General features: G+C 41.3%; 4 protein-coding genes across 8 annotated transcripts; 2 read left to right on the forward strand and 2 right to left on the reverse strand.

Annotated features, from left to right (window-relative positions):
- Positions 1–647: 647 nt before the first annotated feature.
- On the forward strand, positions 648–9,638 carry LOC135675579 (uncharacterized). Of its 2 annotated transcripts, XM_065185867.1 has the most exons (5): positions 648–6,224; positions 6,699–7,073; positions 7,747–7,869; positions 7,965–8,048; positions 8,124–9,638. In XM_065185867.1, exons 1-5 carry the CDS (start codon positions 6,114–6,116, stop codon positions 9,384–9,386), a joined length of 1,956 nt encoding a protein of 651 aa, XP_065041939.1. In that variant the 5' UTR covers positions 648–6,113; the 3' UTR covers positions 9,387–9,638. The 2 variants fall into 2 exon arrangements, with proteins under 2 accessions (XP_065041939.1, XP_065041938.1); XM_065185866.1 differs by having other exon boundaries at positions 7,965–9,638.
- Positions 9,639–10,184: 546 nt separating this feature from the next.
- Positions 10,185–14,826, reverse strand: LOC135581255 (DEAD-box ATP-dependent RNA helicase 32-like). 2 transcript variants are annotated; one of them, XM_065185868.1, is made up of 8 exons: positions 14,375–14,826; positions 13,625–13,900; positions 13,216–13,539; positions 12,142–12,330; positions 11,913–12,074; positions 11,110–11,501; positions 10,869–11,026; positions 10,185–10,710 (listed from the first exon to the last, which is right to left on the reverse strand). In XM_065185868.1, the coding sequence occupies exons 1-8, from the start codon at positions 14,744–14,746 to the stop codon at positions 10,379–10,381; spliced, it is 2,205 nt and encodes a 734-aa protein (XP_065041940.1). In that variant the 5' UTR covers positions 14,747–14,826; the 3' UTR covers positions 10,185–10,378. The 2 variants fall into 2 exon arrangements, with proteins under 2 accessions (XP_065041940.1, XP_009402855.2); XM_009404580.3 differs by having other exon boundaries at positions 10,869–11,014; positions 14,375–14,820.
- Positions 14,827–15,028: 202 nt separating this feature from the next.
- Positions 15,029–17,877, forward strand: LOC135581350 (uncharacterized). Of its 2 annotated transcripts, none has more exons than XM_065185870.1 (2): positions 15,029–15,181; positions 15,584–17,877. In XM_065185870.1, the coding sequence occupies exon 2, from the start codon at positions 15,693–15,695 to the stop codon at positions 17,580–17,582; it is 1,890 nt and encodes a 629-aa protein (XP_065041942.1). In that variant the 5' UTR covers positions 15,029–15,181; positions 15,584–15,692; the 3' UTR covers positions 17,583–17,877. The 2 variants fall into 2 exon arrangements, with proteins under 2 accessions (XP_065041942.1, XP_065041941.1); XM_065185869.1 differs by having other exon boundaries at positions 15,176–15,222.
- Positions 17,878–19,163: 1,286 nt separating this feature from the next.
- LOC135675580 (small ribosomal subunit protein mS86 (rPPR1)-like) lies at positions 19,164–23,980 on the reverse strand. 2 transcript variants are annotated; one of them, XM_065185872.1, is made up of 2 exons: positions 22,733–23,980; positions 19,164–19,467 (listed from the first exon to the last, which is right to left on the reverse strand). In XM_065185872.1, the coding sequence occupies exon 1, from the start codon at positions 23,924–23,926 to the stop codon at positions 22,748–22,750; it is 1,179 nt and encodes a 392-aa protein (XP_065041944.1). In that variant the 5' UTR covers positions 23,927–23,980; the 3' UTR covers positions 19,164–19,467; positions 22,733–22,747. The 2 variants fall into 2 exon arrangements, with proteins under 2 accessions (XP_065041944.1, XP_065041943.1); XM_065185871.1 differs by having other exon boundaries at positions 22,725–23,980.
- Between the last annotated feature and the right edge of the window lie 184 nt (positions 23,981–24,164).

Consider the following 24,164-nt stretch of genomic DNA (forward strand, 5'->3'; position numbering starts at 1 on the left):
CTTTCTTCTTTCCCGAGGAGATGGAGAAGCTGGGTCTTCCTGCCTCCTCTTCTCTCTCTCTGTGGTGTCAAAGCTTCTCAAATGCTGAATGGAGAAAGAGCATAAGATGCGGAGAGGTAGGAAGAGGAGATGAGTTCCATATTTATAGATGGAGAGGGGGGCAGAGGCAGGGAGATGTCTTCTTACCGTATGCATTCTGTTGGACAACAAAAGGAGGTGGGGAAGACCAGATAGCGACAAATATGTAACACAACCCACGGAATTGCCATGTTGGATGGTCAGCGCAGCTAAAGCTATTCATTTGGTACTGCAGTTGAAGCAACTCCGGATTCAAAAGAAGCGATGATCCACCGTCGGATTCCATGTCATCATAATCTGTCCCGCTCTCCACCGCTGAGCTACACCCGTCGCCCCGATGGGACCCACGCGGCGAAACCCAACCGCAAGAGAGTTCCCGTCAGGGTCAGGTAGTGGGTCACAATCCAGGGAATTCGCATCTTGTGACCCCAACATCGGCGGGACCCACGCCTACCCAAAGGTGTGAACACGGGAGGCGTGGGCATCACTGCTCATCACGTGCCCTGCACGTTGCTTCACCGCCGCCCTAGGTTGCTTACGCGGTTCCTCGGGGGAGTCGGTTTGCTTTGTGTTGGCGTCAAGAGTCTTATGTCTTCGACCGCAAGTCGAGTGCCACCACACGCGGGAATTAACGCTCTCCGTGGTCAACGAGCCACCCTTCCTGCCGGCAGGTGCGCCAATCTCAAAAGCGTACCTGAAGATCATGTGCGCATCTCAAGGGGATTGTAATCCCGGGGGACGAGGATTCTGCACTGTAATGCACCTCTTCGGCGGAAGAGGGTTTTTGTCTGTTGCATCCCAACGCAGGTAAGAAGATCTGATGTTACCTCGAAGTCAACCTACTTATCGTAGAACACTCGTATGGATTGTGAAATATTACTGCATTTATTTGTAATAGGAACCTCTTCACTTAATAGGGCAAATAAATGGGTAATCAACCGCAATAGAGAAGGATTCAAATTCAAAAGGTAGGGTTGCTTTTGGGCATTAGAGTTTAATGCTTGAGCATATAATAATGGAAGCTGAATTTTTGTTGATGTAGAAAATATTAGAAGGCATTGATGCATTTGTTGGGGCACAATCTTATATATATTTTGCAGTTGGAATTAAGGGAAGCAAAACTGGTTGACCTCCTACGGTGGTCAACACAGGAATTTGGACGGTCTAATAGGTAATAGGTTAAGTAATATATCCTAGACTAAAAGATTGCTTGATATCCAGAAGTGCTGAAGATGTAGTTTCAGCACATAGAATCTGAATCTTCACCAAAATGAAGATTTTTCAGCAATAGATTGACAGATGTAGTTTGCTATTTTTTACACCTATTAATCTGAATCTTCATCAAAATGCACAGACTCCACATATCATGATTTGGCATTTGAAGTACGAGAATGTTGGAAAACAACAAGATTCCGGCAGGGCAGGCGAAGAATTTTACTTGCTTTCTTGAATTAAGATCATTGTATGATGTGTTGTGGGTAACCAAACTGTTTGATGTTAGTGGTTGAGGAAGAGTGTTGAAAAGGAGCCATGGAACTGGTTAGGTGAGTGTGAAAGGTCCAGCATAAGGGAATCTCTCACCAAGAAGGTGTGAACGCACCATTCCTATGATATCTTCCACTAAATTCTTTGCAGAAGTGATTCTATCCTCTTACCTGGAAGTGTGAACACACCATTCCTATGGTATCTTCCATTAAATTCCCTCTCTCTCTCTCTCTAGGGTATCTTTCACTGAGTTCAGTTTGGAAAGGTGTCCTTATGGCATGATTCTTTCACTTTTAAGTGTTTGATCCTTTCCAGCTTTCTTTTGCTGCCCACTGGATTGGATATATTGTGGCTTGCTAATTCTAGGATCATATCCAACTTCCAGGATTATAGAAGTTAGGTCAATGCTAGACATGGATTGGACTTATAATATTCATGCCCCACCTTCAATTGACTGCTATTCCTAACTCATGTGTCAATTACAAGGCTGCACATTGAGTGCAAAAAATTTATCTATGGGTACTGCTGACTGGACAATCTCAAGCCATTCTGTATTTCTTTAATTCTTTATTTCTTTTTCTGAAGAAAAGATATTAGGTGAGGTGTCAACCTCTGTATCTAGTCTGCCCATAGTTTAGGATGGATATTTTAGAATGTAAACTATAAATTCTTGATGAGTTCCTATAGCTAATTTTTTAAAAAACTATCAGATTACATCAGTCCATTTATCAGTAAGGTTGAAGATAATTAAGAATGGTTTTTTTTCTACCTTAAAGATGGTTATCATTAGCATATTATGGTAGATCACAGCAACCATCATGTAGAGGTCAGAGAAGTCTAAGCCAAGAATTAGTGTACTTGTTTTGTTCTTAACCAAAAGTTATTATACAGGTGGTTGGCAGTATTTAGGTTACTAGATGAGATGTATGATCACATGAGAGATTCAATTTGACAGAAACTATTCCTGCTCCTGAAGTAGCAGTAACGTAAGTTAAGGGAGCAAAACATGACTCTTTTAATGATCTAACTAAGTGTGAGACAGCAAGGTCATCATGTTGTGTCCTCAAAAAGAGAAAAAAAAGTTTATCATCTTCGGAAATAGGTGTTGTGCATGACTTAACAGAGAAAAGAATTATGACAGGAAAGGGAAATGATAGTAACTTGTTCGTTGTTTTATCATCGAGGACAAAAATGCAAATCTGATTTCTTAAGTAATTGATGAATCAAATAATGAAACAAGTAGGTTGTACAATTCTCTACAAGAAAATAAGTGATAAATCTTTCAATATTGGTATTAAACTTAAAAGTTTAGGTCTAAGAAAAATCAGTCTTGTCCTTGAAGACTTCATTGAAGTCAGGATAGGATAAAATCATAAGGCAGACTAAAAAGAGAGGGCAAAAAGAAGTGTGAAAAGGGCATCTGAGGGAATCTCGGCATGACCAACAAGAACACAGTAAGTTATTTAATATAATATAATTTTCTCTAGTTTTACGTAGATGTTAATGTCACAGCTATGTAGCACAGTTTTCCTAATATTAAAACTTATAACTATGTGCAAGACTTGTTGAAATTTTATCTCGGTAAGTTGGGTGCTGTCCCAGTCTTTAGTTACTTTCCAACTCCACGTTTGAAATTGGGAGTTTCATTCTTATTTGGCATTGCTTGTCAACCATTCTGTCTGCTTCTGTGTCATTATTTGAGTTGCATTGTTGTTTGCCAAAGTGAAGAAGGATAAACAATCATTGATACTTATAAAATATAGCTATCAGTAGAGAGATTCCAAACTGTGGGCGGTATGAACCATTCATTGAACCATATCAACTGCTAGTCAATAGGGCTTCCGATATTGTTCAAAGGCTTTACTGGTTGTAAAGCAACTCAAAAACAGTGGCTGCTAAAATTTTTCTGTCAGATCTTCGAGAAACTATAATAAAATTTCTGCACCTATTATGATCTTTAGACTGATAACAATGATCTATGCAGCAATTGCTTTGTGCTTTGTACAGCTTTTCTAACAAAAGAAACGAGCCAAATAGATCTAGCATATAACTTACAGCTAAAAACTCACATAAGAATGTTGGAGATGAGATGATTCTATGATCCAAAATTCCAAGTAGATCTTAGTCTAGTAGTTGACCCTGAATATACAAATTGGTTTTTCTATACTCTTAAACTGCAAGTGATGATTTCCTCTTGTACCATTTTCGTCAGCAGAAGTAGGTCTTCCTATTGAAAGTGAAAGGATACTACTTCTTGATTGATTAGCCAACTTGTACTGAGTGATTTTTATCAAACAAAATAGTTGAGGCTGACATTTATTTGGCTTGGATTTTCGACACAAGAACAAAAGTCTTGTCCTAAATTCAATGTCATTCTCCTATCTTTACATTAGAACTGCCATCTTCCAAAGAGCCTTTTCCAGAGCAAGTTGTGCAGCACTTGATTAGGGTTAGGGGGAAAATGCTTGGCCTCAAACACATTGACCACAAATAATTTAGATAAGAATCCTTTAGTCAACATAATTGGCTTACAGTAGCAAGTAAGGTACTACTATCTACCTGAACTTGTAAAGAGTCATTTTAAGCCTCTGTTTCTGTACATGCCCTTCTCCATCTGAATTCCAAGTTTTGAGGTCACTAAGGTTCCATATGGAGATACATATTAGTGATAAATCATGATATGATTTATAACATTAGCAATCAACAAAAAATAAGCATTCTTCAAGTTATAAAATATTGATAAAAGAAAATGGCATATTGTTTAAAGAACTATGCTATGACAAAATACCGTCCCTAAAGCTTCCAATGTAGAGGCTAACTTACTGTGCTATCATCATAACAGCATTTGTTATGGTACTATTGCTTCTCTCTTATGGGAGATTTGGCTAGTTTACAATTATTTCAAGAAAGAATCTGTTTTAATCTTGAACCAAGCCTTACACAAGCCTATGATTCAAGCTGAAAATTATATATGAAGCTCGACGAACCTCAATTCAAGATGAGATTATACTTGCATGCGCTTTTTTTGTAATTTTATATCTTTATGAATTACCATAGGTTTTACCTTAACAAAATTTGATTCCATATGAACCTTAACTTGGTTCATATGGATTCAAATTGAAATCTGAGTCAACACCTTCTTTAAAAGGTTTTGCAGTGTGTAAATACTGATTTTAGCTGCAGTATAGCTAGATTTAAAGATTCAAACATGCTCTTTTTTTCTCTTCTTGCCTCTTCATTTTTTTTTATCGTTCTTAGTGCAAAGTATCTCCAATTTTCTATAGGAGTTTGAATTTGAGTTCATGCACCCTTCCGTCTCCCATGGCACATGGTTTCCATTTCGGTATTCCGGAGTTGCATGTGGGTGACAAACTCATGCTCCATATACTACAAGTTTTAAAGCCTCCATATATCACACAATCTATTGAGTTGTGCACAAGGAAAGCTGTTCACAGCCTCAAAATGTAGTTCACAAGTCAGTCTGTCACCAACATTTATCGAGTTTTAAAGGCCTCCATAAATCACACGATCCATAGAGTTCTTCAGAAGGAAACCCTGTTAGTTCACAGCCTCAAATTCACCTGAGATGTCACTCCAAAGAGTAGTTCATAATTCAATCTGTCACTAACATGTAACCCACACTGCCGTCTGTTTCAGGTTCATGGTCCCTGTTCTTAGACAAAGCACCATGCCAAATGTACTCATACATTGGATGTGGACAACGTCCCTTCATTCAACACTCAACATGGCCAGTTTCATGTAAACATCCAGACATTAAAAACAAACCTAATACTCGCACAAGAATCTCATTAGGTTTTCTTATGATCTTCCCATTTACCGTCATTCACATGCTGACCCGGACTGGTCCATGTATGAATGGCAATGTTATCCAATCTGTCACTCCGGTTTCCTTTTTCTTCTTGAGCTCAGTACCGGGTAAGATGACCTTTCTGATCCAAAAGAGAGAGAGAGAGAAAGATAAAGAAGCATATTGCAAGATTATGCTCCAGATAAAAAAAATCAGCTAGTTATCTTTTTGCTTGAATAGGCCCAAATGCATTAGCTAAGTTTCCTTGTGGATTGGGCATCTGCTTCAAAAGTTCTCTTTATTCTTCTGGATATTAACAAGTTTTCTTCAGATGAGACATGAGGGATTTGAGTCGTAGTGCACTGATCACGGACTCAAAGTTACATTCTCAATTCATTCACGGAGTAATCTGAAGCTGAAAAACTAGAAGCTACGTATTGCAAGGTATGTGATCGTCCTCAACAAAAGTCACAACATGCGGCGCTCATCATAGACATTTTGTTCTCTTGCAGGCAGATAATTGGATGATGCTGTGAGTCCCATGGGCTCTTCGTCTGTTGTGACCGTCCTCAGCTTGTCTTGTCAGTATGACAGCTCCTGTTCTGCTAGCTTTTTCAGAACATGGGCGGGCCATCCCCACGACGAGCTTCTTAATTGACCTTCACCAGCAATCATTATTATTGGATAGCTTTGTCTCGTGGGGAAGAGATCAGAGACTCATTGTTTTCATCTCAAGAAAAAGATGCCAATTGTTCGATTCCTTGATGAACAAGACTGTTTCATGCATGCATGTCAAACTTTTTCTCCTTTTGCCAGTGCCACAGAGGAAATGATGGAGTCATCGACACTGAAGGTAGTCTTACAAAGACCATAATGTAGCTGCTCCTCCGGTTCATGATTTTGAGGTGTGTGTGTGTGTATGTATCTCTTTTATTTTGAGATTGCAGCACCAAAGTGTTGTTTACGAGCAACAAGGACCATCAAAAGCATAAAAGCCAAGATGATGCTCACATGCAACAAATGGTTGTGCATCGAGCTTGTGATCGAGCTGTTGCATTTTTAATCCACCTTGTTGGTGAATGCATACAGTGGATGAATGTGCTTTATTCACATGATATCTCTATTTAAGTACAGGAACAGAAGCAATTATATTTAGGATGAACACAATGGGGCAAAATGCCATCTTTTTCGTTTGGAAGCAAATGTGTTTGTTCTTTTCCCCCCTTTAATATCTATTATCCGACCTCTGAAGCCATTACATATTCCCCACGATGGCAGTGCGATGGCGCCAAATAAGCTATGCCTGATGGGACGATCCACCGCGCAGGCACAATTCCCGGAAGTTGCCGCTCCGGCGAGCCGCTCTCCCAAGACCATAACGCTGCGTCCCTCCGACGATTCCCTGCCCGGACGAGCTCGCTACCTCCGCCGTCAAATCAAGAAACCTCCTTTCTCAGGTGGGAGGCGGAGCTTCCCCGTCACTCCCCACTTGAGTTGGAAGCTGGACGATGCGGAACGGTTGGTGCGGAAGCCTGAGCGGGTCGGTCCGAGCGGAGAAGGTCGACGGGATGACAAGAGTGCCGCAGGAAGGCTGTTGACTGGATTATCGGCGAGGAAGCTCGCGGCGGCGTTGTGGCATTTTCAGGCGGCAGAGGTTAGTGGTGGCGGGCGGGAACGCCGGAGAGCTCGGCTAGGGTTGGAGGTATGACCGCATTATATGCTTTCTGGTCGAATGTATGCCGGTAAAGTTTGAGTTTTGATTGATCTCTCTGACCTACAATCCTCACCCTTCACCGTGATTCTCGTGTGGTGGAATCTGAAAGTGGGTAGGGTTTTCACCTGCACAACCTTCTAGCCTGGGAAGAAGAATACCTTAAATTTGTCATTGGATATTGGAATTTGTTTCTGAGGATCTTAGCTTTCTTCGCGGTTCTTCCTTCTATGTTTTGTGGGGGAGTTTCGGTCAAATCTGTTGGAAAGTTAGGATTTTGCTTGCATTTTCATCCTAAAATTGTTTTATACCTACAGTTTCCATGTGGAGAAATGGCAATGTTGTTGGTTCTCCAATAACCAATGAAGAATAATTTCCCAAAATTATTAGTAAGTGGGATCTTTTGCCTTCATGGGAGATCCCTTGAAGCTTCAATCTTGTGATATTAATCTTATAATGAATCAAATGGAGTAAGGAATGATTTTGGTTCACTTGCTTTGATCACTTCCTAATTTTGGTAATGAAAACATTTCTCATCTAAATTTCATGCCTATTATAGTTGTTGTCAGCCTTCTTTTGTGCTCCTACCAGTAGCTCTTAGGTGGTTTCTGTGTTTATGCTGATTGTATACTAATTATCTTACCGTACTTGTTCAACTTTGTAGCCTGATCCAAGGATTCTTCGCCTTCCAAATGTCTGTCATCATGATAGAACAGGCCTCCTCAGTAGCATCAGTAATGAGCTTGTTAGTTCTATCTCATCCGACCCGAAAGCTACTTCACGGAAGGTAACCTTGTCTTTGTGGTTGATAGGCTAAAGGAGCATTGGCCATTCAGTTTGATTTGATATGGCATCATCTTCATTTGTTTTGTCCGAAAGCAGCTCGAAGCATCTGCTTCATATCTCGATTTGGCAATGGAGAAAGCAACAAAATGGGAGGCTGGGTGCTTAAGGTCTTCGGATAAGGTTTATCACAATGATGGTCACCTAAAGCTTCCCAAGGATTGGCTGACGACTACTTCCATCATTTCTATTCTTCAGGCAGAGCTCAAGCAGGCTCGTCACCGCATTAATGAGCTTGAAAATGAGAGACGATCTGCCAAGGAAAAGCTTAATCACTTCTCGAGGAAGCTTGCGGTTGAGAAGGCTTCATGGCAGAATAGAGAGAGTAGAGAGCATGAGAAAGTTCTGAACATTATTGAAGTCATCAAGGATGACCTCAGTAGAGAGAGGAAAGGTCGGAAGAGAGTGGAGATCATGAATTCCAAGCTTCTACATGAGCTTGCTGAGGCCAAGTTATTAGCAAAGCAGTACTTGCAAGACTATGAGAGGGAGAAGAAGGAACGTGAGCTCATTGAGGAGGTATGCAATCAGTTTGCAAAGGAGATCGGGCATGACAAAGCTGAAGCAGAATCTTTGAAGAGAGAATCTACAAAAATCCAGGAAGAATTGGATGAAGAGAGAAGGATGCTGCAGATGGCAGAGGTTTGGCGTGAAGAAAGGGTACAGATGAAACTGGTAGATGCAAAACTCATGCTCGAGGAAAAGTATGCAGAGTTGAGCGAGCTTCAAGCAGATCTAGATGCATTTCTCAGAGCACATTCTGATTCTAATGGAAATATGTCATTGCTGAAAGAAGCTGAGGCGTTTAGAGAGGCGGCCAGCTTACTGAAGTTCCAGGACATTAAGTTCCATTACCAGCCTCCTCCATCTTCAGGGGATATCTTCTCTGTTTTTGAAGAATTCCAGCCAAGAGAAGAAACTATTGAAAGAGAGATTGACCCATGCTGTGGTTACAGCCCTGCAAGTCATGCCTCCAAAATCCACACGGTGAGCCCTGAAACTGATATCTTTCTGGAAAATCCAATGAAGATGAGAGATGAGGATCACAGCGACTTGGAGTCCATGAGCTATGCTGAGGGGCAGGGTTCTTGTAATTCTCCAGAGGCCCATGAAGAAAGCGTTGCATCAGTTAGTGGAACTGATTGTGATATGAAAAGAGATAATGACAGCTTAAACAGTGAAATTAGTGAAGTTTGTTCAAGAACCACCAGGCAATCCAGGAAGGTGTCTTCTATAGGTAGATTTTGGAGGTCAACTTGTACAAGCAATGGCAACAAGAAGAAATTTTCAGTAGGTTTATCAAATGAGAACCTATTGAGAGGTCGGATGTTGAACGCCACTCTATCTCCTAACATGAATTCAGGTGAAGTTTGCCCAAGCTCACCGAGTGTGGGGCAAGAGTGTTCCTCTAATTCGATAAACTCTCATATCAGCAGAGGAACAGAAGGTTGCATCGAATGAGCAAGGGAGGCAAAGAATCACAGTTTGAAGGCTAAGCTTCTCGAGGCAAGAATGGAGAACCGGAAGATTCAGTTGTGCGACGTTATGAAACATAATTCTTAGGATGAACATTGATCTCCCAATGGAGATTGTACTCTCAATCAAGCTGGTTGAATTTTGTCTTTATAGTAGTACTTGTATCATATCTAAAACACGAGTACCAGAGTGTGTGTACGTATTCCATGGAAAGTCACTACCACAACTTAGATTGCAGTTGAATGAGAATTCATATCTAAAACATGATGTATAAATATTCCATGGAAAGTCACTATTTGCGGCTGATCGAGAATTTGGGTCGCTCTGTTTTACATTCTGCTGTTGAGATTGGGAATCTTAAGAATCTAAAGATAATAAAGCATGTTTTCGAAACATTGTAGATATTTTGTCATCTGCAGTTGCCCAATCTGAGAGACGTGTATTCTTGAAGCAAGCAACAGTGTTACATTTGGTAGACCTTTTTTGATGTCCTCGGATCTGTAGTTCCTTCACTTTTGTTTCCTTCTGTTCTATATTGGCCTTTCATACTTGTTCTACCACGCCATTGTTGGAATGGTGTGTGCTAAATAAACCCTGCGACTTTGTCAAGCACAAGCATCCTAACAGATGATATCGTGATTCATCGAGTAATATTTTGTTCACCAGGAATTCTCTTACAAACATAATTTAAAACTGGTTAGTGTGTCACTGCCCAGGTAAAGGATTAGCATATCATCCGGACGCTTAGAAATTACTCATCCAATACAGAAGGCTACTATGAAGTGAATATAAACATACAAGATACTGTATTCAGAGTAATTTTGTGTTTCTGTTACATATATGATGTCGCTTTCAACGCTGCTGGTAGATCATTCCGGAGCAATGTTTTCGGATCAAAATTGATGCATGTTGGACTGTGTTTGAAACATATAAAGATATATGTTTATAGGACAGCAAAAAATCACAAATTGACTCGGTCACGAATGCATAGAACTCAATAGCTCAAGGGCCAGGGCTTCTTGCTCGGCCAAAGTGACTGAGTCACTCTTTTTAGCTGCCTTAGCATCATCAACTTCATCATTGTCATCGTCATCAAAATATATCTTCGTTCTTTTGGGGTTTCTCTGTTCATTTTCATCTGAGTCTGAATGGTCATCCCCCGTGTTCCCCTCTTCCGCTTCTTCCTTCCACTTCTTCAACTTTAGTTTCTCCTTTGTTCGTTTGTCACGCAAGCGCTGACGGTGCAGAAGCTTGTCCTCTTTGTCCCGCACCTTCATCGCTTCCCTTAGTTTCTCATATCGTTCTTTAACTGCAAATACATTTTCAATATAGCTAAAGTGATGAACAAGATATAAAAGCAGTTTTAATAGATGCAGGTAAATTGGAAGAAAAAAGTCCCAGTTGCTATTAGAAAATAAAAAATTACTTGTTCGACAAAATTGAATACAGTATTTGAAAGGCACAAACCTGTACCAAGGTGAATAGAACCATCACCAGTCTCTTTATCAGCCAAGGCAGCTAGTGGAGGGATTACATTCCCATCATCATCATATTTTACCCTTGTTCCAAGAGGCCTATGCATATTGATCTTCAGCTTCTTCTTCTTCAAAATCCTGGTAGATAATCTGAATAAGCCAACTAGTTAAATCAAAACAGGTTTTGAGGAACTAAAAACCGACAGCGTACGCAAATAAATATCATGACATACTCTGCTTTATCGCCTTCGGGTTCAAAAGAGGGCGATTCCTTGGGTAAAAGAACATCATCTTCTACATCATCTGACCTAACAGTTGCTTGTGAATTAATATTATGAACTTTAGATTTGTCATCAGATGCTTCAACTTCCTCAGTAGTTTCGGTAGATGACATGTGCACATTCGATTTTCGCTTTAAGAATCGCAACTTCGGGGTCACTGAGAGACCCAAAGATACTGCAAAATCTTCTATGGGAAGCTTAGATACATCAAATACATCTTTGTCTTTCTGCAGAAATATGGACTTCAGATATGTGACAAATGCCCTTTGCGCTAACTGTTGCATAGAAGGAAATTTAACCAGCAGAGACGACAACAACGCAGAAACTGATACTGGTTCTTTTGCCTGACAAAGCATTCACCAAAACGGAAGTTAGTGGCAGAGGATAAACTACATTCAAATTAACATAAAAAAAAATTGGAAACTAAAAATGAACATGTTAATGGTTCAAATAAGATTGCAGGTATACTGAATGTGGATAGTCAACCAGATGTTATTAGCTTGTTGAGACAGCAAATTGTCACATAGAAAGTGCTTGTTGAGAATATGAACATTGTTCTTATCAACCCCAACTCTAGGACTCTAGATAATATGATAAAAGATACAAATTCTTGAAAGTTAACAATAGGTACAGCAAGATTACATGAATATAAAAGGTGCCAATTAGGATCTTGAACAGTTATTTTAGTCAATCATCCAATGTTATAAATGCCCCAAGATAATCAACCAGTAGATGAATAATGGTTAGTCATTCACCTTCTTCAACTTGATTGGAATTTTTGGTTCAACAGCTCGTAATTTTGTGAACATCTCTTTCTCAGAAGGCATAAGAAACAGTAATGACTTCCCTGCATTTCTGAAACGGGCAGTGCGGCCAACTCGATGAATGTAAGCTGGAATATCTTCTGGGCAATCAACCTGAATAGAAAAACCAATTAGCACAAGATCCTTTGCAGCAAAATTAGTCACCCAGACTGCTATTCACCTGGACCACCCAATCCACTGCTGAAAAATCAAGACCCCGAGATGCCACATCTGTGGAAAAGAGAACTGAAGTTTCCTCACAGAATTGAAGGTATGTAGCCATTCTTACATTTTGCTTCATGCGACCATGCAAACATTTCAAAGGAATTCCTGGTCTAAGCTTCTTGAATACCTCATATACATATTTAACCTGCTCGGATCAGGTGCAGTGTCAGGAAACAAATAATATAAAAACATGCATCTTCAAGAAAAACTAGAAAGTCACAAAATTAGGTAGTCCATTGACAGCACATCTCCATTCAGTAGTGCACAGATGAAATCAGAACCCTAAATGCAAGGCTGATGTTTATAGGAGGCATGCTTAAATTGCTGTTTGTGCATCATCACAGTCAACACAACCAAAAGAACACTCTAGTACACATCATCTTTAAAGAGTCTGCATGCAATAACCATCTAGGCTTCTAGCCTTCTCTTTAACACAAACTCATTCACATAGCTCGCAGATACCACTACATATCAATAATGTAGTAATATCTTACATATGACAACAGATGTAAATGATATTGAACCATTCCTAGGAAGGATCCATCCACGTATCATTTCTCAATGCTACATATCAGGTCAACGTTTAATTTCAGGAACTCTAGTTTCTAATGGCCACTTACATATAAAAGAATCTGGTATGAAATTTGCAATTTGATCTGTGCCCAGATGGTTATGAGTCAAAACAAACTTACAAGATGATCATTGATCAACCAGTGCTCATGTCTGAATTTACAAAATTGACTCAAATGATTTACTCAACCAAATTAATAATATAGTTAACCATGTTAATATTAAACTTGATTTAGATCAATGATCCAACATGCTGATATCTCTAAGACATGAATGTGATAGTAATTACAGAAAACACTGCATACAGAAATTTTTATCAGTATAATTAATAGGTTAATACACTGCATGCACACATTTATTTCATTTAAATAACAAGTTAACCTTTGCTCCGAAGAATAATTATCATAACAATAATCATGGATGGACGAATACCAGAAAGTGGTGAACGTCGGAAAAATACCTGCTTGCAACTAGAAAGAAAGACAAGAATTTTTGACTTAAGATTTGCTTTGATGAAGCTCCATAACAAATTCAACTTCTGGTCAAGGGGAACAATGATGGCAAGTTGTGTCAGTTGCTCAGGAGTGGCTGTTACTGATTCAGCATGCACACTTATATACTCTGGGTCCTTCAAGCTGAGCCTAGCCAGGTCTTTAACTGACTTTGTTTGGGTTGCAGAGAAAAGCAAGGTTTGTCTTCGCTTGGGAAGCTGAGATATAATTGCATCCAATTCCGTCTTAAAACCAGCATCAAGAATCCGATCAGCTTCATCAAGCACCAGAATCTGTATCCACGAGGAAAATATGACATTACCTTCAACCATTACATTCAAAACCTTATAACAATTAAAAAGCTAATTTATTACACACCTGGAGCTGTGAACATTCAAAGTTTGCGGTCTCATCCATGTGCTGGAGGAGTCGACCTGGTGTGCACACCAAAATGTTCAGACTACTGACACGTTCCTTCTCTGCGTCAACATCTTTACGTCCTCCAATCAGAAGGCCTGCACTCAGACTGTGGTGTTTACCTACTCTTTTCAATTCCTCAAAAAGTTGTCCTGCCAATTCCTTCGTAGGGGAGATTATAATGCTACCAACACCATCTTCAGGACCCCATCTTGCTCTGTACAACTTTTCTATGACCTAGAAAATAAAAACTGCTCAAGTCAGTACTTGAAAAAAAAATCACCTTAACTGATCGAGAGAGGATGTCGAAAATCGTCTGTTGCTATCTTCATACATATCATAGTATAACTAATGATACATACAGTAAAATAGAAAACCAAATCTCTGTCAAAATATTTGGATATTCCCAATAAAATCACGTAAATCAAAATTAAGAGCCACCACAGGATATTTATTTGAATTCTAATGACAGCCCGTTTTAGTCTCAATATAATGCTCATCTTAGAAAAGGCGAAGAAACCTAACAATGATGGCATTCAGCAGAAGAAAAAAAACCCAGAATATATGAATTCCAGTCACGGTACTATAAAATTCTGCATTTGATTTTAACATGTTAGCATACCAGAACACCGTGACAAGGCAGAATTTTAGCATCATATCAATATAATATTCATCTACAAAAAGGAATTTAACAAGATCAAGCTTACGCACGGGGATGACGAAAGCAAGGGTTTTTCCGGAGCCGGTCTTGGCAGCGCCAAGGATGTCACGGCCGCAGAGAGAGTGGGGCAGGGAGGCGCGCTGGATGTCGCTCATCTCGACGTACTTGGGCGCAATGCCGTCCTTGGTTCTCTGTGAGATAGGAAGTTGCCGGAAGAACCGGACTCCGGCATAAGGAGAAAAACTGCCGTCCTTGGTGCGGCCGATGGGGGCGTCGGGCGGCGGCGGGGAGATGGCGACGGGGTTAGTTCCCGGGTCAGGGATCCCGGCCTCGATCCATGAGTCGAGGAGCTGGATCTCCTGCGCCTCCGAGAGCCGGCGCTGCTTGCGGGCGCCGGAGAACTTGGGCTTGGGGCGGCGCATTGTCGAGTTGACGGGAGTACACTCGCTAGGGTTTCAACAGAGAGGAGGGTTTTGTTACTTGCGGGCAACTCCTGGGCGAGGGGATTCGTTTGCAAACAGTTTTATGAGAAGCCACCTTTTCTACGCATTGGTTCCTACCCGAAGTTTAGCTACTCGCCGTGGGGATTGAGGTTACCACAGTGGGACCCACTATAGCTTAAGGCGGGTGATGGTGTGGGTCGGTAACTTTGGTCCGTCTTTTATTCTTGGGCGGTCAGAAAAGCAAATTTAGGTCGGCGACAAATGCGAGCACCTCCAATCTCTCGAATCGTCTCGTCCGATGCTATCCACGGGAACCGTCGGATCACAACGTCGTTCGAGCATGCGTTCGCATGCACTGCCTCTCTGGATGCCCTCTTCAGAGGGTAGAGGATTGCATATTGAGGCTATCGATTAGTGAGTCCCTTCTCCCCTCTCTCTCTCTCTCCGCTCTCTCGGTTAGGTTTCCTTCTTGAATATTTCTGGCAAATCTGCCTCCCTATTCCTTGATGCAATGCGATTTTCTTTGTTTTTGTTGATGCGGCATTATTGTACGAGCTTGTTGATTCTTGAACATAATTAAAAAGCTTTAATCTTTCAGTCTTTTGTGGGCATCCGGAACTCATAAACTTGTGAAAGTTTATATCTCGATGTGTTTGGTTTTCTTGTGGGCTTCTGCGGTGGGTTTACTGCGGCTTCTGTGGAATTTTGAAGCAAAATCGAGCATTGTTTTCCTTGTTCTTGGTTTTGGGTTTATCCGAGTCAGTTCAGATCTTTAGTTTTTGATCTTTTATTGAGATATATGTGCCGATTCTGCAGTGCTGGTGCAAGAAATTAGAGGTCGCTAATTGACAACTCTTTTGGACCGAGGGATCTCTTGTGGAAAGGCGATCTGTAGTTTTCCTTCTTCAACAGAAGCATTTACACCATGGAGGTGCATCTCAAGGACCTGTTTGCCAGATTCCAAGAGCAATTTGGCTCTGGGCCGGGCCTTGGACCTAGCTGTGGAACTTGCCTTCTGAAAGTTGAAGGAGCTCCTCCGGCATTCATCAAATCCCTCTTCCGGGCTGCAGCCGCCCTCTTCCGTACTGAACCGTGGAAAAGGCTGAGGCCACGGCATCTGTTCGGCATCCGAATTGGGAAGGACACAGACTGGTCCAACAAGAAGCAATTGTTTCCTTGTGCTCAGTTCATTGGTGGAGATGGAGGGGACCTTGGCTTCCACTTGTTCAAATCTGAGCAGGATGCCATGAGAATGACTGGAGTTAGGGAGACGAATCGAGTTCCAAATGTGGAAGTGCTGAGAGTCCTATTTGATCAAGAACCACTGTTGTCCCCTTCCAATAAGAGAATGATAAGGTCACTGGCTTTGGAATCCTCTGGCCCTGATAGGTTTCCAGCCATTGATGTCGCTCGATGCACTTCAACAGGTGGGCTGCGGTTTAGAAATCCTACGCTTGAGGAGCTCCGATATGTCTATGCTTTCATGAAAGCTATAGCTCTTGTGCACCCGTTGCTTCAATGGGCTGATGATAGCATTCCCAGAAGAGGAAGGTTTATGAATTTTGAACTGTTTATTGAGACAGTCGATGTGCAGTGGCCTCCTGAAGTCATCAAGGGAGGGGACCTTGTTGCTGTCACCATTTCACATCCAATGAGTCAGGTATACGAGGAGAAGAAGCTTGTTTCGGCCTCAACAAAGTGTCTGGAACCACCCAAGGAAGAGCTTCCTCCTGCTGAAGTGATGACCAATTGGACTACTTTGAGGCAGTGCGCGATGTGTGACAAAGAGATTTATGGGGATCAGTCTTTGTGTTGTGGACGATGTCGTGCAGTGGTTTATTGTGGCCCTGTGTGCCAGAAGCAGCACTGGAAGGATGCGCACAAGGGTGTATGCGGTCTCTACAGAGCAATGATGGAGAGAGAGGAAGAGTTGTCTATCAAGATATTTATCTTTCCTTGCTTTGTTGAAAACCCATGCAAATGGCTTGAAACAAAGGGTGTCCATCAGAAAGGAATGTGGAGAAGGAAATGCAATTGCTATTCTCATTGTCCATACGGCCTCCTCCCTGTAAAGACAAGTGGAAACTCAGAGGCATGGGGAGGTCTAGGCGATGGGGAGTATCCACCAGATTCAGCATTAGCGGGTTATTTGAATGGAAGTTCGAATCCCACTCTTCTCTCTGGTTGGTCTGAGTACTATAATCTCCGATCTCTCCCATTGTCAAGCCCTGTTTCTGCAATACTCTCACACCCTTTGACAGTTCACCATATAGTGACTGCCCTAGCTATAAGTTCTAAGAATCGATTAATTAAAGGGAAAGAGGTGACTGTGCATTACCTTGGCCCTGCAGGAGAGCTAGATTGGATGCCTGCATTTGCTGAGATTGGGCATTTGCTGAATGGGTTGGGTAACATACAGATGGTTATGATTGGTCCTGAAGTTCCAAGTAACCTATCAGGGACTTTCTCAGGAATTAGTGGTAGGCTGAGAGTCAACATGGTGAGAGGAATGTATCAGGAACAAGCCCCTTACCTATCCTCTCCACATGTTGTGGTTGCTCTGAACTGTGGACTGGAGAACTATGGGAGCTGGGAAAGTGCCATCGACCTAATTAAGTCGATGAATGTCCCGACTTTCTTCACCGAAACGTCTGAAATATCATGTGCAAATGCTAAGCAGGTGCTACGTGGAGCTGGCCTGCACATCAGCCATCCGGTGACACCAAACCCCTTTCGTTCACCACTGCGGAATCAGGCACCTTCAAGTAATTTACCTTCATTCAGCAATGGTTTTGTCTTTGGTGTGAATACATGAATCACAGACATTTCTTAACAAGCGTTAAGAAACTTAATGGGTTAGGCACCCCTTTGGTTGATGAAGATTGCACTCTGATTACTCGATACTTAATCATTATTTCTGTCACTACTCCTAATTACTTGATAGCATGTCATTTGTTTCCGTTTTCTTGTTGGATTAGTGCATCTTGTTATAAGCCATAGAGTAGGAAGTTTAGTATGAGGATCTTGATTGTGTGATTAAATATGGAAGTTTCATGTAAACTGTGTTCAATCTATTTACAAGCTTGAATTGGTTTGGTTGTTGAACTGTATATGTTTGTGAAACCAAGTTACAGTTTGACAATTTGGTGTCTTTTTTGTTTTTCCTCCTTACGTTTGTTAATAGGATACACATGGGCAAGACAGGCCACTAGACAAACATTATAGTGTCTCTGACATTATAGTGAATAGATCAAGTGTGACATTATAGTGAATAGATCAAGTGTAATGCTTGTCTAAGTGAAGCACTTTCATAGGTAACAACAAGGTTCCCAGAATCGCCCCGAACCATTATTTCCGCCGGTAACTATCTCCAGAAGCAGGACACCGAAGCTAAAACCATCGACTTAGTTGAGAAGGTTCGATGCAGAACATACTCCGGTGCCATGTAACCACTGCATGCCACAAAGGAAGCTGAGAAGATGCTAATTGAATTGTAGATTAATAGCGGCAGGAACGGAGCATGTCGAGCTTACAATGTCTCAGCAACCTTAGTAGTGTGTTGATGGGTCTGATCGTTGCCACAATCTGCTATCTTAGGGTTCATGTTCTTTCTCATCTAGCAAGATGTTAATGGCTTTTAGATCCCTGTGAACGATCTTTGTTGAATGAAGTAGGCGATAGCCACAGCAGCAGTGGCGTTGATGGAGAGGGAGGCTGCAATGCGTCTGGGGAATTAAGTCCAGTGATTGGCGTAGATAAGAGCCGGAAAGCAATTCCATTTTCCATTTCCTGTGAGGCGAGTAGCAAGAGAAGACTTGAATGCGAACAAAATGCATTCAAGAATGTCAAAAAGAACTACTTAGGGTGAACCCATTCTTGAAGCTGCAACATACACACCCTCAATCCTGTGAGCAGGTTCTTGAAGCATACCCTACAAAACTAAGCTTTACAATAACAGGGATTAGCTTCATCTTTAAGACGACATTGTAATTACAATATGGAAAGGTCACCACCGCTTTTACAACTCCGTCTTACCCCCATTAAGTTTTTTTTTGTTTCTTAGGGTGAACCCATTCTTCATCGACGGACAGTATTCCACATTCCATTTAATCCAGGCTTGACAGATTTTTTTCTCTCTAGATCTGTGTATACATAACTGAATCTTATCCTCAAGGAACTTGGAAATATCACATAAGCAAACACAATATATAGTACCATTTGTAATAGGTCCAACACAATATATACTACCATTTGTAATAGGTCCATTAGTGTCCATTGTGGGGGAAACAAAACACAAAAGAATGAATAGGCAAACACTTGCTAAGTTCAATCTACAGCTCTCTTACTAAGAAAGAGAAGAAAAGTTTATAAACAGAAAAGTAAACTTTGTCTAAAATTACTGTAAAAACAAACATATATATATATATATATATATATATTTTGTCTAGTCCAACATTCCAGTGATACAACCTAGCCATGCGTCATAGGTCCCAGTGACAGCCTAAAATTTCGATAAAAAAACAAAACATCTCAATCACTGGACTTGGTCCTGAAGACAGATCTAGGAACAAAACATACAAAGTAGATGCAACTGAAAACCTTATGAACCCGTAGAGCTTATCTGCTGACAAGTAAATACTTGGAAATGAATACTGTCAAATTATTGAAAGAAGCTTGACTTGTGCAACCCATGGGAACTCCTGCAACCACAAATCCCTCATGTTAGAACACTTAGTAGATATAGATAAAAGCTAGATAAAAAAAAGCATAATCACAAAAGTAAAGAGGTCATTTTGACTGTGATCCTAAACAAATTGAAGAGTATAAATGAGGGGTACTCCTGCTGAGAGCAAGGAATCATTTGTAACCTAACTTCATAGCTTATCTGGCAATAGGAACTGAGGCCTGATAGCACATATCTTGATCCCCTTTTCCTATAAAAGTAGTGCCAGCAATTCTGACCACAAAATTGTGCATATTAATCCAAAAATTGTAGCCTCGACGCATTTCTTGCAGGGTCTCCCATTTAAATTTGACACATTTCAGGCCATAGAGTGCTCTCAAATATGTAAGATAGGAAGCAGCTAATCCAGTCAGCCAGTTACTAAGCCAACTTAAAAGTGAATCACTCTCGTGGACCACTTTATTTACAGAAGGCAATTGGTTAGTCTTTGTTCAACAAATTCCGAATAAAGCACCTGACCAAAAAGAAAGTGCAATTGTTGGTAAGGTTCACATAGCATAGGGCATACCCAGTGCACGAGGCTCTCGCCAGTGCGGAGTATAGGGAGTATCGATATACATAGTCTTACCTTTAAATATTTAAGAGTATTATCATGACTCGAATCTTGGTCTCTCAAGTCACAAAGGAGTAACCTTACCATTGCTAAAGTTCGTATAGCACAAGTTATCTCAAAAAGGAACCTATCACCTTCTTGTGGAAGTTAGCTGCCCTTGTACATGCTGAAAGGGACTTACTAAGCATCATGCTTAATAGCTCATCCAAGTTGTTCATGCAGATAGTGACACATGCAAGACCAAAAAGAGACTAACTAAGCAGATAACACAAATAAACTTAATAGGTAAAGCATGTTGCTTCAAAAGAATTCAGTTAGGCATGCCTTGATTTTACAAGAGAAAAAGTCAAAATAAACCTAGATATCATAATGGTGACACTTAACACTTGTCTGACCAGCCACAATATTCATCTATTCCAGATCATATGTCGTGAGTGCCAAACCTCCAAATGCCAATGGTTCTTTCCGCTTAACGATGCTATATCTTCTGAAGCAGGCAGCTCCTTAAGAAGTCAGATTACTACATGCGTGTTCAGCTAAAGAGATCATGGTCTCATCTTCTAATGACCAAGTTTGTGTCCTTTGTATTGTAATCACACTCTAGGAGTGAAAGTCAACATCAATAAGCACCATCCTCTTCATCTTTGAACACTCTAGAAGTCTTACCCCGAGCCCTAGAGTGAGAGGTTCTGCTATAACATGATATAACTTTATGGCTACTGCAGGGAGCTAAATCAAGCATTTTACACCATTAAGGCAAAGAGATGTTGCAAGCTCAATGCCACTAGCATGCCTCAGAAAGTGCTGATCTGCAATTGTATGAAGAAGGAAATTGATAATTCGGATAAATGATGCTTCCTACAAATCCATGTATTTATAATTGAAGGCTGTGAAATGCCACATTGTGATGATTGTACACCGGGCTGGGTATGGCGGGATTCTTCCCTGATGAATATCCTTACGTTATCATTTTCACTTGAATCTACATGTAACAGGACTACAAAAAGATGAAAAACAGAAGTATAGTTGAAAGGACTTCAAACTTATGCCAACGGTTGGCTGCTGAACAAGTCATATACATTTTTGGTGCACATTGAAGATACTTTGTGAACTGAAAAAGTGATAGAAGCAAAGGCTCCAGTAGTTGAGTTGCACATTGAAGAAAATAGAGATAAATGAGAACTTCCATGGCTGTGTGAGATCTCTTTGAGAGGGAATTCTGACAAGGTAAAGAGATTCTCAATCGACAAGGCCAGAACCAGGAGAACTCAAATAGTATAATCAACTTTAATTAGGTAATGCCTCTGACTTGAACCATAGATAGTAATTAAGTATTTTTAATGTATAAAGGTCAAGCAGAACAAAACTCTCAAATAAAAGTAGACCAGTGGGAACACAGGATAGAAAACCTTGAATTACTAGCTAACAATACAGATCGTAAATGTTTCTCCATCCAATTTCAAACTATTTGTTATCACTATGAAAATTTATAAAGAATCCATTGAAGCCTGCCATAGTCAAGATTACTTAGTGTGATAGGCATAGTTAACATTTATACAAATATCAATCTATGCTAGTCATAATACAAGATACTTCTTTTCTATACCTTCTAGCGCTTGAGCTCTATTACATGTTCACATGGCATCATTTTGAAGAACAAGGAAAAACATTTCATCCCTTTTTAGTAAGCGAGCATAAAAAATACATTCCTCAATAACACATTACATCATTTTTATTAAGATTCAAGTATGAATATATGAACAAGGAAACAAAGAAATTTATGAAAACTAAGTAATTCTAAAGGGAGACAAAGTGATGAATTGTTGAATCCAAAGGTAGGCTAGTCTTAGGCCTAGTGGAACAATACTAACTACAGGGTGAGAAACAGATTTATAAAAACCATAGATTAATGTCCCATTTGATCGCAATGTTTTGTGTGATCACAGTTGATTATGATCATTAGAGTATCATAGACTTTCACTGTTACAATTGAGAGAAGCAACAGTGAAATTTCGAGTTAGACTTTGACAACAATGTGCTGGAAAGTCATCTTGGCAAATAGGATAGCAGCATCAAGACTCTAGGTAACATTAGATGGAATTAAGTCTTCCAACAATCACGATAAGGCAACTAATAAAACACAATCATAAACAAAGCATAGTATGAATACTATTGTTCAGAGTGAATACTATTGGATGAAGCAGTAAATGACAAAATTTTGGACAAGGTAAGAGAAAAAGAGAGAAAATCACAAGAATGGATAAAAAAAGATTTTCAAACATGGAGAAATCCATGGGCTGCCAAAAAGTAAGAAACCAAAAAACGTGACCAATATCCATTACATGAAACTAAGCCTAAAAAGCGGATGTCATAAGCTACAGGTCTTGGTTTCTAAGTAAGATAGGAACTAGGTCAAAGACTTGGAACAGCACAACAAGTCAGCCACTGATGATACCTCTATTTTTCTTTCCCCTATTGCAGATAATTGTGAGTTCCACAATTCAGAAACTAGCATTTCACAAAAGCATGGCTACATAAGTTTGATAAAGAACTTAAACATTAAGGTTACTCATATATAGTTAACCACACCTTTATTAAGCAAAACTCAAACCACTATCACCTATCATACAACATATAAAACAAAAGCCAAGAAGAAATACCACTTAACATTTCTTCCTTGAGACTACTGAGGCAATGCTTCTTCCACTTCCTTCCACATATCTGAGTTGCCCGAGAACTTCTCCTTCAGCCTCTCCATGAGCTCCCGTGCCTCCTCGACCTTTGAATTACTCAGAAGCCCTTTCACAAGCATCTTCATAGTTGAGAAGCAAGGGACCCAGTTCTTCGCCATGGTCTCCTTGCACACCGACAGCGCCGCCTCAAAGTCCCCGCATTCGCAGAGGTAGTATATAAAAGTGAAGTAACAGCTGCTATCTGGAACGCACCCTCGACCCCTCATCTGCCTGTAGAACTTCTTGGCCTCCTCCAAGTCGCCTTGTTTGCAGAACCCAAATATCAAGTGGTTAAACGTGACCCAATTTGGCTTCATTCCCTTGGTCATCATCTCCTTGAAAAGTGCCTTCGCATCTCCCGGGCGCTTGAGCTTGCAGAGGCTTTGGATCCTCACGTTGTAGGCGCTGAGCCCGGGGTGGCAGTCGTGTTTTTTCATAAGCTCCAAGACCTTGTCAACGTCGTCGAACCGCTCCTCCTTGTAGAACCCAGCGAGGGCGGTGCAGAAGGTGGTCATGTTAGGCTTGATCCCGGCGCGGCACATCTCATCGAGGACGGAATAGAAGGATCGGGAGGTGCCAGACTCGCAAAAGGCCTTGACGACGGTATTGTAGGTCTCTACATTGGAGGCAATACAGTGGGTTCCGGGGAACTCACGGAAGATCCGGCCCACCTCGTCGTGGCGGCCGGCGAGGATGCATGCGAAGAGAAGGGCGTTGAGGGTGCGGACGGAAGAGGAGTTCGATCCGCGGAAGGTGCGGATGGCGTCCTCGAGCATGCCAGCCTGGCCAAAGAGGACAATGGAGTGGGGGAGGTCGGAGCGCGGAAGGGAGTCGAGGAGGGAACGGACATGGGAGAAGGAACGGGAGTCGGCAAGGGCGGAGACGGCGTTGGAGAGAGCGACACGATCGAGGTGGGATGAGGAGGGGGAAAGAGCGGCGGCGCGGCAGATATCGATGATGCGTGAGGGGTCGGTCTCGGACTTGAGCAGGGCGAGGGCGGCGCGGGACTTCTGCTTGCTGGTAAGCACGGCAGAAGGATCGGACGGGTTGAGGATGGCCGACGCGGAGGAGAAGGAGCGGTATCGCAGGTGGTTAAGGAGATGATTGCGAGCAGCGGCGACGGCGGCCATGGCGAGTGAATCTTGGGAGGTTTAGGTTTCGGGCGGCTTCCGCTTGTGGTGTTTATCTTCCCACTTCAAACCCGGTAGACGCCGTCGCACAGTATGTTACCAGGTCGGGTCCGAACAGGTTAATAAAATGGATCCGAATCCAAAAAATGGAACCATTCGTCAGAGTGGTACAATTCGGCCGAGTTGATCTGAATCCAAATACCCGTATCCACATATGGATCCTACCCAGAACAATCCG

Source organism: Musa acuminata, chromosome BXJ1-6 (assembly GCF_036884655.1).
Source record: "Musa acuminata AAA Group cultivar baxijiao chromosome BXJ1-6, Cavendish_Baxijiao_AAA, whole genome shotgun sequence".
NCBI lineage: Eukaryota > Viridiplantae > Streptophyta > Magnoliopsida > Zingiberales > Musaceae > Musa > Musa acuminata.

Excerpts from the sequence above, each read along its gene's own strand:
- LOC135675579 (XM_065185866.1), top strand. The coding sequence starts at position 6,114 with ATGCCAATTGTTCGATTCCTTGATGAACAAGACTGTTTCATGCATGCA. Across the intron at positions 6,225-6,698 it reads TGGAGTCATCGACACTGAAG|GCACAATTCCCGGAAGTTGC; the intron begins GTAGTCTTACAA and ends TCCACCGCGCAG. Across the intron at positions 7,870-7,964 it reads CGAAAGCTACTTCACGGAAG|CTCGAAGCATCTGCTTCATA; the intron begins GTAACCTTGTCT and ends GTCCGAAAGCAG.
- LOC135581255 (XM_065185868.1), bottom strand. The coding sequence starts at position 14,746 with ATGCGCCGCCCCAAGCCCAAGTTCTCCGGCGCCCGCAAGCAGCGCCGG. Across the intron at positions 13,901-14,374 it reads CCCTTGCTTTCGTCATCCCC|GTCATAGAAAAGTTGTACAG; the intron begins GTGCGTAAGCTT and ends TTTATTTTCTAG. Across the intron at positions 12,075-12,141 it reads CAGTGGATTGGGTGGTCCAG|GTTGATTGCCCAGAAGATAT; the intron begins GTGAATAGCAGT and ends TTTTCTATTCAG.
- LOC135581350 (XM_065185870.1), top strand. The coding sequence starts at position 15,693 with ATGGAGGTGCATCTCAAGGACCTGTTTGCCAGATTCCAAGAGCAATTT.
- LOC135675580 (XM_065185872.1), bottom strand. The coding sequence starts at position 23,926 with ATGGCCGCCGTCGCCGCTGCTCGCAATCATCTCCTTAACCACCTGCGA.